At 40.0% G+C, this 20,558-nt stretch overlaps 1 protein-coding gene across 1 annotated transcript in view; it reads right to left on the bottom strand.

Annotated features, from left to right (window-relative positions):
* The window catches only part of LOC148426872 (myosin-7B-like), a 94,536-nt gene that overhangs the window by 53,690 nt on the left and 20,288 nt on the right, over window positions 1-20,558 (bottom strand). Inside the window, exons 6-12 of the mRNA XM_088409000.1 lie at window positions 18,544-18,700; window positions 11,776-11,803; window positions 9,694-9,787; window positions 9,499-9,591; window positions 6,074-6,137; window positions 4,130-4,228; window positions 892-995 (exon numbers count right to left, since the gene is read on the bottom strand). Coding sequence (XP_088265126.1) covers window positions 892-995; window positions 4,130-4,228; window positions 6,074-6,137; window positions 9,499-9,591; window positions 9,694-9,787; window positions 11,776-11,803; window positions 18,544-18,700 — 639 coding nt within the window. The remainder of the gene's footprint in view (window positions 1-891; window positions 996-4,129; window positions 4,229-6,073; window positions 6,138-9,498; window positions 9,592-9,693; window positions 9,788-11,775; window positions 11,804-18,543; window positions 18,701-20,558) is intronic.

Consider the following 20,558-nt stretch of genomic DNA (forward strand, 5'->3'; position numbering starts at 1 on the left):
GTTCCCGTTTAAGAAAATAAATAAATACATTCTGCGGTTTGTCTCTGCTCCCCTCCGCCTCCACCCAGTTCAAGTCACGTCGCCCCAAAGGTAAATGTCATTTTTCCTTTGTATATGTTATTTTATTTAACTGTACAGTAGATTATGTTACTCATTATTAATATGTGTATAAAGTTGTGATGTTTTTACCTAAGGTTTTTGCGCGTGTTGCACGCATTCACTAATTAACATAGGTTTGGATTGCCCGTCATACAAGCAGTTCAAGTTACGAGCGTAGCCGCTGAACGGATTAAGTTCGTAACACGGGGGCCCACTGTATATATATACATTATATATATATGCATACATACACACACACAGAGCTGGTCTGACATTTGTCAAGAGACCCTTTCCATCATCATCGGTCCATCATTTTTTCATTTTTGCCCAACCTTCTGCCATATGACATAAAATCTATCCCGACCGTTGCAACGGATTTTTTTTTTTTTTTTTAGCATTCTAGCATTTTAGCATTCGTCGAGGTAAAACAGAATTTGTACAGTAATTGTAGTGTGTGCATGGATAGCAGATACAATAGCATGAATTCTTTACTGGGCTGATACGATTTGTTGGCCATGTAGAGTCAATGTGTTCATCAAATTTTTCAGTGAATTACAAATTCAGACATCCTTGTGTAAATTAAATGCTTCAATGGTCTTAGCACATCATACGACATTGGCAATCCCTGTTTAACCAGGGATTTACTGCATATCACCATGGCAAAAGTGGAGAGGACAATCATAAATCTCCAGGAGACCACCCATAACCCCCAGTGCTGTCTGTAACCATGATCATAGTCATCCTAGGTTTTCTTAGTAAATTTGTGTTTGTACATGAACCGTTTTGCCTTACATCTGTCAGTTCCAGTTCCTCGCCATCATTGACACCGGCCACAGTGATGACGCCCTGCGAGCAAAAGTGGTAGTCATATGGGTTCTTGGTCACCAGGAGCATGTCTGAAACAATTGTACACACATGTAAGGTATTAAAATCCTGCAGTTGCCAAGGACACTTTGTCAGACATTATTGAATTATCACATATTGGAATTAGTAAGAATTACGCACTTAATATATTGAAATCCTGCTCTCACTGACAAAATATTTACACCAACATAATAAAACATAATATTCCACTATATCATGTGTAATTGTTGATTTTCTTAAAAGGCCTGACATATTTGATTATATTCGTACATTTCCCAGATAAAAGGTAATAACTAATGACACAGCAGTAATTTACCCAGGAGATGACTTTTCAGTCACCCCACAAGATTGCCACAGTTAGGAAATCAGAGCGACACAACATTTTTAACTACAACTGTCAAATTTAGAGGGGTTGAGGGAAAAAAAAAGTTGAAAATCTTACTGAAACAACAATGTAAAACGTTACTTGGTAGATATAAAAGGGAAATTGCTCAATATTGTAATATTTTTTGTAAATCTGTTCATGGTTTTGTTGTATTGAAACTAGGACTAAACGATTATGAAAACTGTTGCAATCATTTTCTCCTCAATATTGCGATTACTTTTGCGATTTTTTTTCAGGGTCCTTTTTGAATATCTTTTTCAACAATTCACCTTTATTACAACATCATTATCGGATTATGCATTAAAGGATATTAATGTAAATGAGGCAAATGAAGCATTAATTAACATGAAAGAGTTCACCTACAGGTACCAGTATTAACTTAACTAAATAAGTTGGCATACTGTTTGGTAAGCATTCACCGGGCCAACATACTTCTATCATGACGGTGTGGTTTTAATTTAACGCAAAGAAATCAGCAGCTTCACAACTTTCTGTAGATTGGATTACTTCATGAATTATATATAAATATGGACTTCACTTTGTCAGTGCTCATTTTACCTCAGGAAAGTGTTGAGTACCTGGGACTCGCAATACTAAAAAACTATGGGTCCCGAGAGAAATGCATTGCACAGTAAACGGACAAAATTAGGAGTGGAAATCTTTGTCTCAAGATTTGATTTCAATTTTGGGGGTCTCTGATTCAAATCAGAATCAATTTTTGATTCAAAATTATTCAGTTCAAGCAAAAATGATCCCTGCTTCAATCTATTGATGTGCAAAGAATCATCACACAACTTCAGTCTGCTATGCAAGACAAAAACAAAAAGGGAAGGGAGAAGGGAAAAAGTGTCTTCTTTTTTTACTAAGTTTTGATCTGTAAGAAACAAGCTCTTTTCCCCCCAAATAACATGGACAGCCCCTCCGCTTTGAAGTTATACATAAATTTGATAACTTTTACATCATTAAATAAGATTAAACAAACAAACAAAAAATATTCTTCAGTGCATTTATGACAAACGAGATGAAAATAAATCTTTTCAAGTGAATTCTAAATTGTATATGGAAAACAGTCAGCGTGCTAGTTTACTCATCTCTGAGCACATCGGGAGAATTATCATTCACATTTGTAACATTTAATTATTCTGATGGTTTGTGAGTAGGCATGGGACGATATCACAATCTGATGTAAGGATAACCTTGAACATAAATATATCACAGTATGGAAATGACAGCTCTAAACACACATTCTAAATCTTTTGGTAAATAGCAATTTTTAAATATTATATAACAGTTTTGTTTGGAGCATAAATGCACAAAAATATTTTGAAGGATAATTTGAAATGAACTGCTATCGTGAGATGGTAAATTCACATGATTTCCCGGCAGAATCGCAGTTGAGCGACCTACTGTTATAAAACAAGAAAGCCCAAGGGGCTCCCGTTCCAAAATCTCTTACAAAAAAAAAAAAAAACAACATAATTTGACTGCGTGCTGGCAACCCATTATGGAGTATAAAAGAAGATTCCACAAAAGTGGACAGGATTTAAGTAACATGTACTGAGTGCAATAAATAGCACAATGTGGATTCTGTCATTTCATGTCAATGAAAGTCTCGCTTTCGAAAGCCGAAAAACTCCCCGACAACCGACTTTATATGTTTGGACAGAGGGGGAAAGTTCAATTGGTTTGCCTTCTTGACCCACACTTTAGCTCGATATACTGCTCGCGTTCTTCCTACCCATAGCTGTGGGAATTTACAGTGGTAACTCAAGCTGACAAACCAGGAATTAACGTTGCGTCGCGGACGCAGGAATGCAGGCAAAATGGAGCACCGCTTTGTAATCACTTAATGTTGCAAACAGGGTGATAAAAATGTCTTTAATCATCTAAAGTAATTACCTCTCACTTCATATGACTTAATTTTATTAAAGATGAATGTAAATGGGGCCTGCACTTCCCAAAACAATCACATAACTTATTACATAGTGGGATAAATCAATTGAACATGAATGTGGAAAACTCAAAGGTAACCCCATCTCCAGGAAAATACATGAAAAAAAAACTAATAATGATGTAATATTTTTCTATTAAAAAACAAGTATCAGTGCTTATTATCGTTTGGCAGCGTCAAATGTCTTACTTTTGGTTTGAAACTCAAAAGCCAAATGTATCCTCTAAAATGTGATCACTTTACAACGTTATTAAGTTGTTTTTTTTTTCATTTCTGATTTTAACTGCTAAATATCAAAACTTGAAAATGAATGCAATCAACTTCATATGAGTACATGTATGTTGTTTTAACTTAGCAAACGAATACAGCATTGGCAATGCTACGAAAATGATAATGAGGGGAATTGAAGTGATATTAGGCAGATGAGGAAGTAGCTATTTCTGTAGAAAATTGTTTGTGAAGGCCAAGAGGCTGAAAGAAAAATTATTGAATGATGTGAAAGCTATCAAATGATGTGAAATTATATTTGATGACCTACACGAGTACCATGAATGCCAAAAGTGGACTGGTTTGAATTATTCAAAAATGTAGACAAAAAACAACATTTTTGTCTTTTACTTTGAAAGTTAGAAAAAACTGCAGTACACCAACAACAGTAGCACTTTCATTATTAAAATCATACTTATGTGTTCACACCGAACACGGAAAACCGTGTCACTATGCTCATTCAATGCATATGCATGTGTGTGTGCGCGTGTGTGCGCGTGCGTGTGTGCGCGTGCGTGTGTGCGTGCGTGCGTGTGTGATGACCAGCCAGTCAGTGGGAGTACCTTGTAGTTCTGGCTTTTGATTAGACAGAATCTGGTAGAAGATGTGGTAACCTCTCTCTCCTGGCTGCTGAAACACCACTCTGGATTTTTCTAGAAGGTCTGATGAGAATTTTATGATTCCAAGTCATTCATATGCATACACAAAGATTAAATTTCTGCAATTTCAAAGAAAAACAATTGCTTTAGTAAATGACCAAAAAAAGACATGTGCAAAGCTACATACATTATCCTTGTTTTAACCTCACATTTGATGGCAAAAAGATATACTGTCAGTCTTAATGAATTTATGGTGGATAAAATGATTTGAATATTTTTGAGCTAACAGTGAAAAATGAAATTGCTTTTATGATACTTTCAAAACAAAAAGTCCATGACGAAGACAGACCATGTTAAGATTTTGTGTGTATGTTTGTGTGTGTGTGTGTGTGTGTTTTCGACTGTTGTCGATTTAATAAAACTTGGGGGTTTACCTGCATGAGTGACAATTAAAAAATATCCTGGGTAAGTTTTATGAGTGATTTTAGTGACGAGGTTTAAAAATGAGTGGAATGAAATGACATTGATCATACAATGAAAAAGGCATTATATGAAAAAAAGAAATGGCATTATATGTACTTCTCAAAAACAAAAACACTTTTTTGTTTCTTGTTTCAACTAAAGTGAAGGAGAAGACTTTTGAGACCTCCTAAATTCCACCATTACGTCTTCCTCTGAGGAAGAAGTCTGGAAACTGTATGGTGAGCTCTCCTCTCTATGGGGCTGAAGTCACCAAGGTGGTCAAAAAAACTCCTTGGTGGCAAAGTCCTTGAGGTGGAGGAAATTTTCCTAGAGTTCATAAAAGCTCTGGATGTTGTAGAGCTGTCTTGGTTGGCACACCTGTACAACATTGTTTGAGCATCAGGAACAGTGCCTCTGGATTGGCAAACCGGTGTGGCCACCACACCACTTTTCAAAGAGGGTCTATTTAGAGGTGCATGGGGGTTTGCCTACATGTGTTTTGTGGACTTGAAGAAGGTGTTTGACCACGTCCCTTCAGGAGTTCTATGTGGGGGTGCTTCGGGAGTATGGGGTACCAAGCCCCTGGTTGTTTGATTCCTGGACCAATGATGTCAGAGAGCGGTATGCAAAGCCATCAAATTCATTCCAGTGAAAATTGGACTTCCCCAAGGCTAACCTTGGTCATTAATTCTGTTCCTTACCTTCATTGACTGAATTTCTACATATAGGCTCAGCTGAAGCATTGAGGGGGCTTTGGTGTTAAGGTCCCACCATTGCATCCCTCTTTTTTGCAGTTGATGTGGTGCTGTTGTCTTCTTCAGGCAGTAATATCCAACTCTCACTGGAGCATGTGTGACACGTTTAAGAAGCTTAGAACCTCTATATCTGACACCATGCTCCTCAGTCAGAAATGAGTGAAGTGTCATCCCCAGTTCAGAGATGAGGACAAGTGGAAGAGTTAAAGTATCTTGGGGTGTTTTTGAGTGGGGGCAGAACGGAGCAGAAGATCAACAGATGGATGGGTGCAGTGTCCGCTGTCATACAGAATCTGTACTGGTCTGTCTTGCTAAACAAGTAGCTGAGCCAAAATGCAAAGCTCTCGATTTAACGGTTGATCTATGTTTCTACTTTCATTTTTGGTCACGAACTATTGATTGTGACAGAAAAAATGAGGGTGTTTGAGCTCTCCCTTAGAGACAGGGTGGGGGGGTCTCAATCTTCGTGTTAAGACTACCCAATTAAGGTGACTTGGGATAGACATCACCCTGGTTAGGTGTTCTGCCCCCCCTCCAAGGAGTTGGATGAAGTGGCTGGGGAGAGGGAAGTCGGGGCTTCCATGCTAAAGTTGCTGACCCCGATTGAGAATATAAAACATGTTTTCAGTTAGATCACCATTTTTGTCAAGTCACTTGTCACAATGTTTTTGGGGTCAAAGAAGGAACTTACAAATATCAATGTCAGCTGATGCCAGCTTTCCCGTTGGCCCAAAATGAATTCTGATGAATTTTCCCTGCAGAAACCAGACAATGAAGACACATCACAATCAACAAACAAACAAAAAGTCTTTCACAGTTGGACATCTTGAAACAAGTCACATCCTTAGACCAAGTTTATGTTTTGAATTTTATTTTTGTTCTTTTAAGGGCAATTTTTGTTAAAACGATGTGTTCATTTTTCCACACAAGATGTTTTGACTCAGTTTTTGATATGTGGAGTGCATAATGATACAAGGAAGGGTCGACTACTAAGTTAGGCAAGGAGTTTTTTGTTGTCATTTTCCATACCTTTAAATGACCTTGTCAGTACTTTAATGCAACTACGGCAAGATACAGTGATCCCCCCTACTTTGCTGTTAATGGGGGCTGTCAACCCCCCGCGAAGTCTGAAATCCGCGAAGTAGGGTATCAGTTCCTACATTTCTGTGTACGACCCAATATAGCCGCAGTAACCATAAACAATCCTTTTTTTTTGTATATTTTGCCTATTTTATTTCCTTTCTCCTATTATTTAACATTACATTATCCTTATTAACATTATTGTATATTCATTAAATAACTACTATTACTTAGTTTGTTGAGAATTTGTTCTCAGGACTGGTTATCTGCACCAAGACTCTGGTGAAAGAGTACGCAAGTCATCACATTGAACTTCACATTTATTTTATCTCATGTATGTTGTATCATGTAGTATCTGTTGAATAATAAATCAACAACAATCTTAAAGTCAGTAAACTAACATATAAACACTTAATCTATGAATGTACTGTATTTTTAGCCGATATTAGCGGGTTAGCAACAACTAACAACTACTAACTATAAAGTGCAATCTCTACACAAACGAACACATAAACAGAATAAACACTCTTACTCATTGCTTACTACAGGCAGTAGCGTGCGTTATCAACATAAATGATAATAAAATATAAATATGAGCTTACGTTGTCATTCACGACGTCACCGTAACAAGCCGAATGACGCACAGAGAACGTAAAACAGGAGACGGAAATGCAACGCGACCCGACAAATTAAAAAGAAAGAATTTCAAAATAAGATAAAAAAACTTCACGACCTCTAACACTTGAAGAATTTTTAACATAGTTATTAACTAAAATGACTTCGTTATTTGATCAATACAGTACTGTATAATTTACTTTTGTGCTTTTTTCAATTTTTGCACATTTTTTAAATTATTTTTTATTTTGATTTTTTTTTTTTTTTCCTGGAAAAAAAACGCAAAGTACTGAGACCCTGATAGCTGAGACCACGAAGTAGGAGGGATCACTGTACATCATTCCATCGAAAGTCAGTTTTTGGCATGAGATTGAGCTGGAGTTACAAAAGGCTGGTTGAGATGCCTTTACAACATCTTTTTAAGAAGATGACCAGAGGGTTTATTCCATCTACAGAAGGTTCATACAACTCATCCTCCCTTAATAAGATCTATTTCAGGGTGCTAGAGAGGGTGGTCCAGGATGAAGTCAAACATTATGTTTTCCATGATGGCCATGGAACAATGGACTACACCCTTGACAGGGGTCCTCAAGGGTACATGGTCGCTCACAGGAGTAGGCCTTAAGGGCTGGATGAATGGAAAAGATGTTCAACCTTGTCCCTTGCGGAATTCTGAGTGGACTACGAGGCACCAAGGCACTTTTTACAGGCTGTTTGGTCCATCGTTGTCAGTTTGGTTCAGAATATTGGATTTGTTCCCAATGAGGGTTGTCACTGAAACCACAAAACCTTCATGGACAGAATTTTTAGATCCAACCATGGCATTCAGCAGGCCTTAGTGGCCTCTGTATTCATTACTGTTTGGAGATGTGGTACTGCTGGCTTCTTCAAGCTATGATCGACAAGTCTTGTCCTAGTGGTTTGTATTTGATTTATCCTCAAGATCTGATACCATTGTCCTCAGTCTGAAAAGGGTGGAGTGAACTAAAGAGCTGGGGTGCCTTCAGTGTCAATAGTTGTATATTATTTGTGTCTATACAAACACACACACATATAAATATGAATCTAAGTTCTGAAGAAGTGAATTAAAGTGCTGGGGTGCTACAGTCCTAATAGTAAAGTTGTGGAGTATTGCACATGTGACAGTTATTGCAAATTATTAAGCATGATGGCAGCTGGAAGGAAAGACTTCTGCAACATTTGGTTTTACATCACTTTGAAATCAGCCTGCCATAATATTGTTATGATAATGAACATATATATATATATATATATATATATATATATATATGAAAAGAGCACAGAAATGTTTCACAGACATTAAAATGATGCAACCTTCTTAAAAAATGCGCCCTGCTCTGTCCCCTCTTGTAGACTGCCTCAAGACTTACAAAAAAAAAAAAAAAAACAGAACAAGCTAGGATCCCGGTATACTTTCTGGTTCCAAATTCTCAAACTTGTTGTTCAAAGAGCGGATGTTCCCTATTTTAATGGATGGAAGAGCCGGTCTGAAAGTTTCCCTTCATAAGTTCTCTCTCTGCCTCCGATTCCTTTTGATTCTGGCTCTTGTACCACAACATCGCCTTCCTTGTAGTTTGGTTGGAATATTGTGTCTTGTACCTTTCTACCTGTCTTTCAACTTTAGCAAACTGCCAGATCCAATAGCTTGTGACAAAAATTAGACAATGACTAGTCAGCTCATCTGCTCCATGTGGAAAAGTTACTAATTTAACATAAAAGCAGCACACTGAAAACATTAAGCATTAAAAGGCAATAAAAGGGCTTGAGAAAAACACCCCCCCCCCCCCCCCCCCCCCCCCCCCCGGTCCACAATATAAATAGAAGACGTTGACCGGTCCGTGGTGATCAAAAATGTTAGGTCTAAAACACACAATCTAGACTCTAAAACCACTTCAAACATACAAACAAACAAAGCTGCATGCAAATCTTGAACCTAAGAGGCAGCTGTACCACCAGGGCCATCTTGAATCTTTTCCACTGTAACAGATATCAGTCTTAACACTTCCTGAATGCTTCGCTGGTAAGGTTTTCCAGGCATTTCACATGGAGGTGGCACTGAGATCCTTCCGGAAGAATTGAAAGAAGCGAAATCTGGGCTTTCCTACTGACCCCACCCTGGTTAAATGGTATGGGAAAGACAGAAGGAAGTAAGGGAGCAAGGATGGATGAATGGATGGATGAGTTGTAGATGGTGAGCCAACGTTTTTCCTTTGACACTTGCTCTATGAGACATATGTTAACCTAGGATCTTGTTTGGTTTTCCACATGTGGCGTTAATATGGTGGTTGTGACCTTCAAAAGTATACTGCGCAATAAGACCATCTTAGCAAAAAATGTCAGTTATCCATCAATTCTCATAATAAGGCAAACTTTCCCTTTAGTGGCTACGGTTGCACTTACAAAGCGAGAGGAGTTGTCATTGCGGATGGTTTTGGCATTTCCAAAGGCCTCCATTGCAGGATTGGCTTCGATGATCTGGTCTTCCAATGATCCCTGAGAACACAGAAACAGATGTGACAATAATAGTGGCATAGAAACTACACAGCGCCACAACATTGTCACCAGACATGTTTGAACAAATGAAAGACAACATACACTTTTCTTCACTATTTCTCCAAGAGCAGCAGTGATGGCAAAGTACTGGATCACTCGCTTGGTGTTGACAGTTTTTCCTGCACCTGACTCACCACTAATAACAGCAAACAAAACCAGACAAACCAAATGAACAGTGAAAAATCTGTTTCAAAGGGTCTTTAACAACACGGCTACCATCACCGTCATATCAGTAGTTGACAAAAATACGCTTCACCGTGACTTCACTTGTACTGTATTTGTGGGTGACAAAAGCCCAAAGATTCTTTGATGGGATCACTAATAATTAACCCATTTCATGGTATCTGACCAAAGCAGACCAAATGATAAAACAAAAAATATGTCAGGGAAACGCAATTTCTGGAGAAATTCCTTGAAGGTTGAGAGCTGCTAATCCTCACAAGAGACACAGGCTTGCTGGTGCTTATGCCAGCTGACTTTGGGCAGTAGGCGGGGGACACCCTGAACTGGATGCCAGTCAATTGCAGAATTGTACCTAATGATTCAGCGAATATGGTGGTGTCCATAATGATTTGGCAATTGTGGCCACCCTATTGGGGAAGCTTACAAGAATCAGGAATGTACCAAATAATTTAATCGCTCTGGACACCGCATAACAACCTGAACAGTTTAAAGGGTTTTTTAGGTAGTAATTTCTTACTAAAAATGTAGAATTGATATGGAGGAGTTTTTGACATTGATAGGCTTAAATCGAATATGACCCACGAGGCAGTTTAATTTGGCCTGCAAGATAATTTCATGAAGCATTAAAAAAAAGAAAAAAAAAGTAAAAAAAAGAATGGGACCGAACCAATTAGTCCGCAGTCCATAATACTGTAATGTCTTCGTGTGTTAAAGGATTCACTCAGTCAAGGTTTTGTCTTATCACTTGTTTTCTTGGCAGATATTAAATAGAAAAAAAAACTGTTAACAAGATGCTGTCAGAGGCAACTAAAGCTCATGCTCGATATTAACTTTGCAATCCTCCTCCAGTGTTTCCCTCATCACCCTAAAGAGATTAACAATGGACGAGGGTCGCCATCTGGGCCATTACCAGACAGGCTTTGGGCCGCGTTGTATGATAAAGGATCAATCTTGTAGTTCTTTTTAGATTTCTTTTATTTACAACTCAGCGGTTAACACACAGTGGTTTCATGTTTGATGTGATGTCAGGGCTACTTCTTTGTGAGTTTTTAAACGTCGTCTGTCATATAAATTATTTTGTGGGGATACGTAGGAAGTAATTTTACATTATTTATCGTTATTTTATTAATTTTCTTTTCAACAACCTATTTTTGGTCAAACCCTGATTTGCAGGGAATTGAGACCAGCCCAGCACGCACAGCAAAAATCAACATATAATTAACATTAAGTGTTATAAACATATACAGTATATAAGGCAGTTTCTCATTGAAATAATCTTCATATCATAATCTTCAGCGCAGTATGTGGTCATTTTCTTTAGGCTCGGCTTAAAAAAATTGCCAGGCTTGATGCAGTTCAATAAAACATGAAGAAACATTTTGTTGCAACTTGGTGGAGCTGTTTGTATCACTGAATATTACTAAATGGATATTTTCAGGGTCTGGACCAGAAAAAAAATCTGTTATTTGCTATTTTAGCAAAATGTAAACATATTTTTTATGTAAACAGTACATGGCTCTCTATCTATAACAGATTATGATCTAATCAATGTCTTCAGGCCGTGGCTCAAACGTGAGAGGTTTGGGAGTTTTTGGACCTTGTGCAGCTGAGTTATTGTTTCATCTTTACTTGCAAAGAAAATATACATCCATTCATTATTCTACATGTTTTCTTAGTTTTTTTCCTTGAAAGAACTTTTTTTACTTGAAATAAGTTATTATGATGAGCAGCTTTCATTGTTTATGAACATGGTAATGGCTATCTTATCTGCATTTCCTATTCAAATTAAGTATGAAATATCATAAATGAGAGATTCATAACATATTGGATCATATCGATATTCCATCTTTCGAGATATCCACAGGATATTCAGATATAGCCTGTGATTACCATTTTTGCTGGTGAAGAGAAATTGTTAACAAGTGATGAGTGAGGACTTACGTGATGAGCATGGACTGATTCTCACGATCTGTAGAAAAAGGGCAGAGTTGCAGGTCAGTTCTTGAAGCCTTTTATTCATGAATGAATACAGCCTTCCCTTGGGAGTTTTTCTTATGAAAGCTTGTTGCCCCGGAGTTGTTGCTCGTCAGCCAATAAATGGGCAGCTAGTCAAAAGTTGTTTTCTTTTCTTTGCATGAGTCAAAGATGGGTAACATCCACAACAGTTGAAAGCCATTCAAATTTCAAAGGTCTTCTCTCTCTCTCTCTCTCTCTCTCTCTCTCTCTCTCTCATATATATATATATATATATATATATATATATATATATATATATATATATATATATATATATATATATATATATATATATATATATATAAGGGCATGTTATTGAGCAAGACGATTAATCCTCATTTGCTCCTGTTGAATGAATGTTCTTAATCCCTGGGGGAAATTTTGACCCAACTTGGGTTTTTTGATGTTTTTGCTCGCCTGTACTAAGGTAATTATCCCTCTTTCTAAGGCTGGCCTGACCTGCTAAGGATGGATGGCCTTACCCTAACTGGGAAGGAGCCATCACTCTTTCTAGAAACATAGATTACTGTTTGAGCCTTCCATGACTCCAGTTCTCACATTAGAGCATGTCGGGTCGCAGGAGAGTAGCAACCCTGCCAGAACAGTTGTGGAGTTGTTAAAGCTAGACTTAACTGGCACTAGGCTGAACTGCTACAACACACATAACATACTTAATCTAGGTCACTGCAATTCATACACTGTTTCAAGACCTAATGCTGAATCCCCTAGTGATGCACTGAAAGAAGTAAGGGTGTGGCCACAGGAGGCGACCTCAGCCCTACAGGACTGCTTTGAGTCAACAGACTGGGACATTTTTAAGGAAGCAGCCACCTACAATGGCATCATAGATATTGAGGAGTACACAGACACAGTGACCTCCTACATCACCAAATGCATGGACGACGTGACCCACATCAGGAGGATCACCACATGGGCCAACCAGAAGCCATGGCTAACAGGAGACGTCCACAGGCTGTTAAGGGCCAGAGACAAGGCCTTCAAAGCTGGGGAGAAATCAGCCCTGTGAACAGCGAGAGCCAACCTGTCCCGTGGCATCAGGAAAGCCAAACAAGAATACACAAACAAGATAACATCTCACTTCAAGGACAGCAAGAATGCACACACCCTATGGCAGGGCATTCAGGCTATCACAGACTACAAACCTGCACCACAAAGCTGGAGAGCAACATCACTCTGCTCAACAACCTAAACAGTTTCTTTGTACGCTTTGAGGAACAGAACACCACCTGCCCACAGAAAACACCACCACCTTCGCACGACCAGCCTTTGTGCATGTCTGCTGCCAGCGTGAGGAGGACACTCTCCGCCATCAACACCCGAAAAGCAGCAGGTCCAGACAACATCCCTGGCAGGGTGCTGAAAGACTGTCCAGAGGAGCTGAAAGATGTTTTTACAGACATCCTCACCACCTCCCTGAAGCAAGCCATTGTGCCATTAGGCTTCAAAGTTGCCACCATCATACCTGTGCCAAAGAAATCCTCCCCATCCTGCTTCAACGACTATCGTCCGGTGGCACTGACACCCATCATCATGAAGTGCTTTGAACGACTAGTCCTGTCACACATAAAATCCATCCTGCCCCCCAGCCTGGACCCATATCAGTTCGCCTACAGGGCAAAGCGATCCACAGACGACGCAATCTGCTCTGCCCTCCACCTGGTACTCACCCACCTGGACAAGAAAGACTCCTGTGTGAGAATGCTATTCATAGACTTCAGCTCAGCGTTCAACACCATAATACCACAACAACTCACCTGCAAACTGGACAAACTGGCCCTCAGCACCTCACTCTGCAACTGGCTGCTGGATTTCCTCAGCCAGAGGCCTCAGGTGGTGCATGTTAGCAACAACATCTCAGGCAGGATCATCCTGAGCACGGGGGCCCCACAAGGCTGTGTGCTCAGCCCCCTCCTCTTCACCCTACTGACACACGACTGCACAGCAACCCACAGCTCCAACCACCTCGTGAAGTTTGCTGACGACACAACACTGGTGGGCCTCATCTCCAACAGCGACGAGACCCACTACAGGAAAGAAGTGGAGCTTCTGACCAGATGGTGCAAAGACAACAACCTCCTGCTAAACATCAGCAAGACCAAAGAGATGGTCGTCAGCTTCCAGAGAGGCCACACTCAACACCCCCCACTGACCATCGATGGTGCTGCAGTGGAGAGGGTGAGCAGCACCAAGTTCCTGGGGGTGCACATCAGCGATGACCTCTCCTGGACCACTAACACTGCATCTCTGGCCAAGAAAGCACAGCGGCGTCGCGACTTCCTGCGCAAACTGAAGCGGGCAAGTGCCGCACCACCCATCATGACCATATTCTACAGAGGAACCATTGAAAGCATCCTCACCAGCTGCATCCCCGTGTGGGGCGGGAGCTGCACTGACTACAACAGGAAGGCTCTAGAACGCATCGTGAGGACAGCTGAGAGGATTATTAGTGCTCCACTCCCCTCTCTGCAAGACCTGTACACCACCCACCTCAGCCGCGAAGCCATCACGATTGTCAACAATACAAGCCTGCACACAGTCTGTTCAGCCTCCTGCCCTCCGGAAAGAGGTACAGGAGCCTCCGCTCCCGCACCACCCGACTCAGGAACAGCTTCATCCACCAGGCCGTGAGACTGCTGAACTCTTCCCCCTTCCCACCCGAGAAACTGCTGAACTATCTTTCTCTCCCCTGCTCTCTCCCACATTCAGCCCCAGCCAGAAGAAACACCTAGCTGGCAGACAAAGTTTAGGTGATTCGACCCCCCCCCCCCCAAAAAAAAAAAAACCTCAAACTTTGCTCACTTGCAAAATTTGCACAGAATTGCTGCTGCCATATTTATTTATAATTATGCTTCTATTGCACTACGACTGTCTGCAGTCCACTTGTTTGGACTGTCGGAAGGTTCCTGCCCAATGGCTTTGCCTGCTTTCAAGTCATCATTGCACTATATAGCATAATATGTTTTCTGTAATCTATATTGTTTACCTGTATCTGTCTGTAATGTGTATCTATTTGTCTGTATTTGGTACATGCAGCATCCACTTCAACCTGTGGGCCTGGAAGGGGGCCCCTCCCACCTGTGGTCCCTTTTGTAGGTTTCAGATTTTCCCCAAATTGGGGTTTTTGAGTTTTTCCAGGAAAAGGGGAACCGTTCAGTTGTAAATACCTTGTTGCTGCTGGGTTGATGTGCATGAGGGTGGATTGCATCCATGTGTGTGTAAGCAGGGGGAGTTCCTTTGTGTGCTCTGGTTGGAGCGGGCATGTTACGGGACAGCTAAGCAGGGTCCTACGACGTTGAGCAGGTGCTTGTTAACATTGTATTGGCGGGCGATGACGGCGCAAGCATTAATAGAAATACAGTTGGGTTTATTAATTTGGAGTCACGTTCAGTTGTGAAATTGTTAGCAAAATAAAAGCCACGTTGTTGAGCCATATGTGACTGACAGCTCTTCAATCTGTGGTGCTTTGTGGATGAGGTGCTCAAGCCTACACAGTCTCTCTCTCTCTCTTGCTCTCTCCTTCTCTTTCTCACTCTCTCTCTCCCTCCCTCTCCATCAAGTTCACTACTGTACAGTGTACAGGGTTTAATCATTTAAGTAAATACGTGTACTGCAGTAATATTTGTCTTGAAGGATATATATATATATATATATATATATATATATATATATATATATATATATATATATATATATATAGCATGAAGACTTTTCACAGTTAAAAAAAATTCAATTTTTTTTTTTTTTTTTAATGTGAAAAGTGGGGGCGCTACTTAGTGAATATTCAGATATGACGGCCGGTTCCTGAACGTATCTACCGCGATTAATGAGTGTTCACTTCATATATATATATATATATATATATATATATATATATATATATATATATATATATACTATTTATCAAGACATACTACAATGCCTTGAAGTGTGTTTATTTCAGGCTCCATATTTTTTTTTTGGTTCAGATCTTAGCTCTCAAAAAGCAAACACCGTGTTTCCCATGGCAATACAATCTCAGAATTTTATAACGTTATGTGTGGTGTCCCACAAGGATCAATACCCGGTATTCTCTTGTTAAGCATTGATATGCTCCAAATTGGTGATTCATCCATGCATTTTCTTAACCGCTTGTTATCAGGGTTGCGGGCATGCTGGTGGCTGTCCCAGCTGTCTTTGGGAAGCAGGCAAGGTACACTCGGAACCAGTTGAAAGCCAGTTGCAGGGCATACAGAGATGAACAACTATACTCACAAATACACCTACGGGAAATTTGGAATGTCCACAATACCTAGCATTCATGTTTTTGTGAATATGGAAGTACCGGAGTACCCAGAGAAAACCCACGCAGGCACAGGAAGAACATGCATTCTCCAAACAGGAAGGCCAGAATCAAACCCATGACTTCTGCACTGTGAGGCAGACATGCTAGCCAGTCTGCGGCTATGCCAGAATATACGTAACTATAGTATTTGTTTTCATTGTTACACTGATAATACCCAACTGCATATGCCTTTAGAAATAACAAATATGCATATTTGCTGAAACCTGTAGATTTGCCTTTCCTAGATTAAAAAATGGATGTCTTCCAGTTTTCTGCTCCCCAAACCAAGCAAAACAGATATGTTGATTATTGACCCTACCCTTCATCGGAACATGTTTAAGAGAACCATTCTGAGCCTTGTCAACAACAGGCCTGCCACTAGAGGACAGCAAATAATTTTACTCATTAGACCATGATAAGATGATGGCTTGCAGAGGGGCAAAAATATCCAGACAAGAAATTAAAAAAAAGGAACATAACAAAAAGAGGAGTCAGAATTGGAGGAGGAGGTGAAGTTTTTGCACCTTATTTTTTCTATGTATGCCGTATGCATCATTCCGACCTTTGGGGGCAACGACATCCTGGAGAGCATTAACAATGACAGCGTCTAACTGTGCAAATAAAGTCATTTTATGCTGGAATAACTTGCAACCTGTATTGTAAATGATATGTTACTACTAAGCTGTTATCCAAGTGTCAGCGAGCGATCAACAAACCTATGAAATGTAATATGCAGTTTTACAACATATCCAAGTCCTTATATACATAGATTTGCCTGGCATTTTTCAGATATTCACCTCTTATCTGTTTATAATTGGGTTCAATACAAAATTATCATAGTTGCTGCAAAGTGCTATACAGAAAGAGTGAAGGATTTGGAATAGAAATCCATTATTACCAATGTATGGTGCAGCTACAGTACAGTTGATGTGATAAAAAACAAATTTAAAAAAAACAATATAGACATTGAATTTCACTTTTCTGCTAGGCCTCGCCAAGGAGTCATTTGCATCATCGATGTTAAAAGTATGAACAAAGCAGTATCATATCTGTGTAATGAGGGACTTTATGATTAATTGAAGGCAAATCATGTTTGCTAATTTAACGATGACACTGCATATCTACTTTTGGATTGCCATATTTGTTTGAATGGAAGAAAAAAAACATTGGGCACGGACATCATCCATTGTTTATTCTTTTTTGTCATCGTTTTGTCTTGCCTAATGCATAAACTTTTCATCTCTTTATAAAATGCTCAAATAAGCTCAGTTAAAGAATTGAACATAATGGCTGTCACACTGTTAACTTGGCTGGAGGAGCTATCCCTTTATTTAAAAAAAATAAAATACAACACTGGATGACGTTTCCACTCTAAAAAGCATCGGCCCCAAACTAGCTCAAGTTCAAGACTTTTATTGTCATGTATAGTATTATTATACCACACAATGGAATTCTTATTCTGTTCACTTCCCCGAGCAATTTCCATAATCCAGCATCAAATAAATAGTGATAAAATAGAATACACATGACCCATTACATAAACCTGATTACACATTTAAAAAATGAGGTTAGTTTTCCCCCAGAGGACTTCTCAGGAGCTTGAAAACAAAGACCAGAAACACGCAAAGTACCAAAGATTTGCTAGAAATGCTTAATGTGCAGTACGTATGCTCTATTTGGGTGTCACAAGAGCAATCACACTCATCATTAAATTGCACAACCTTATCTCAAAAACTATAGGCAATGTTAAAATGTTTACTTCTTCATTAAACATAGGTAAATTGTCGATGGAGGGAGACACTATAAAATCTCGTCTTAGTGCACCACGTTGGCTAGGGCCGGCAAAATCACTATTCCGTTTTAATTTACAGAAAAACCTCTTGGTAAATGGTCTTTCACTTATGTCGCGCTTTTCTACCTTTGTTACTCAAAGCACTTTACACTAACTAGTCATTTACCTATTGATGACGCAGGATCAAGAGCAACTAGGGGTTCAGCGTCTTGCTCAAGGACACATCGACATGGTTATGATGGTCAGGCGATCGAACCCCACAGCCTCTCAGCTGGAAGACAACCACTCTACCAACGAACCATACCAGTGAAACTCTTCATTTTATTTTATTTTTTTTTTTAGAAGGTGCTTTTTTTTTTTTTTAGAAGATTTGTATAACTGTCTAAATGTCTTATTGTCTAATGTGGTTAAGATGGATCTTTGACTTATGCATCATGGAAGAATGCCTATTGTAGCTGATTGCTTACTGTAATAATATTGCTAATTGCGTTGCTAATTGCATAGATGGATAAGAGGCTTCAGAAGGGATGCAAAAGAAAAAACAAAAAAGATAACTCACTTTGCAACATTTCACAGTAGGCGTTGTCCGCGATGGCGTAAATGTGGGGTGGCATTTCTGTACGCCGTCTTCCTTTGTAAGTCATCACCACTTGGTCTGAGTAGACTGGCAGCCATTTGTAAGGATTTATCGTCACACAGAACAAGCCAGAGTAGGTCTGACATAGACACAGAGGAACACCAACACAATAATTAATATGCTCATGATGATTACAACATTTTACTCATATTATGACTTGGATAATTATTATTGGTTTCATCCACCCATTCATTTCTAAGCCGATTAGTCGAACGATCATCACGGGCATGCTGGAGCATATCCCCACCATCCTACGGCTGTTGATGGAATACACCCAAAATTGATTTCTAGCCAATCGCAAGCACACATAGACAAACCAACATTCACACTCATAATCATACTTAAGAACAATTTAGAGTGGTCAGTTAACGTATTTTTGTAATGAGAGAGGAAACCGGAGTACTCTGGACTTTCCACCTGTTAGGTGGACATGCTAACCTGTCAGCCACAGTGCTGTCCAATATATCATTATTATCATTAGCATTATTATTATTATTGGGCGGCACTAAAGCTGACTGGTTAACAGCTTGTCTGTTAACAGGTTTAGAGGTTGCAGGTTAGTTCTCCACATGTCTACGCTTCAGCATTAAAGCTCAAAAATCCCTCTCACCTGCCACTATGTCCATCCCCTCTGGGGGGATCCACAAGCATGTCCTGGGTCATCCCTGGGGACTGATCTTTTTGGGACATGCCCAGAGCCCCTCCCCATGAAGGCTTCCAAGATGCACCCTAACCAGATGCCTGAGCCACCTCAAATGGCTCCTCTAAATGCAGAGGAGTAGCAGCTCAATTTTGAGTGAAACAGTTCACTTGTATTTATTGTCCCCTGCCACCACAGGGACATGGGAGAAATTTTGTCAGTGGGAATTGAAACTCCCTCTGACGGAACTCTGCCAGACCCTCATGATATATTTGGGTTTGCCAGGTTTGACCGGCATCCTCCCCCACCATAGAAGCCAATACACCAGATGGTGAACAGTTGATTGCTCTGCCCGTTTCTTCATCTGAGTGTCCAAAACAGGCGGCCATAAATCTGATGACGTGACCATTAACTCTTGATCATTGAACTGCATCCTCAGTTGTCCTGCTGCCAAGTGCACACAAGGACACCCTTATGTTTGATAATGGTGTTCGTTATAGACAATCCATGATGAACCCAGAAGTGTTGTTCCAAGAGCTATCTTGTGAAACTGGTGATCAAATCACTATGGTCCACACCTCTGGTCGCCGCATAGTTCACATTGCACCTGAGCCCTACGACCCCTCCCACAGATGGTGACCTTAGGAGAAGTGGGACCCACAGTACCTATTCAAATTGCATCCAGCTGGGCACCATGAACACAGGTCCAGCCACCAGGTGCTTGCCAGCCACTTCCAGGCCCGGTTCCAGATGGGGGCTCCATTGACTCATGTCCGAGCAGGGGAAATTTGTGTCCAGTATTGTAATTTGTGATATGGGTCCATGAGCCATTTTTAGTCTAGTCCCTCACCTAGCCATGGGTTTGCAATGGGTGACCCTGTCAGGGTCCATCTCAAGCCCATCTCACTCCTGGCAAGACGCTGAGACCCAGACAGTTCAACCCCTAGAAAACATTGGCATTCATTGGGAAACACAAATTCTTTTCATCCAAAAAATGCATGGTAAATAAATGTAACACTTTAGGCTCCAGTATGCCCATAATCTGCATGAAGCTAAGTGGTTAAGACAGGGGTGTCCAAATCCGGTCCTCATGAGTCGGTAACCTGCATGCTTTCTCTGTTTCTTTCCCCGACACACCTGATTCAAATGATTAAGTCATCAGCAAGCTCGGCAGAAACCTGATGATGAATCTGATCATTTGAATCAGGTGTGTAAGCTCGTGGAAAAATGGGAGGTTATAATACTGTTATCATTATAATAATTTATGTTATTATTTTGGTTCATATTAATATTAGTT

This window comes from Hippichthys cyanospilos, chromosome 2 (genome assembly GCF_059441005.1).
Source record: "Hippichthys cyanospilos isolate Australia breed blue-spotted pipefish chromosome 2, RoL_Hcya_1.0, whole genome shotgun sequence".
Classification (NCBI taxonomy): Eukaryota; Metazoa; Chordata; class Actinopteri; order Syngnathiformes; family Syngnathidae; genus Hippichthys; species Hippichthys cyanospilos.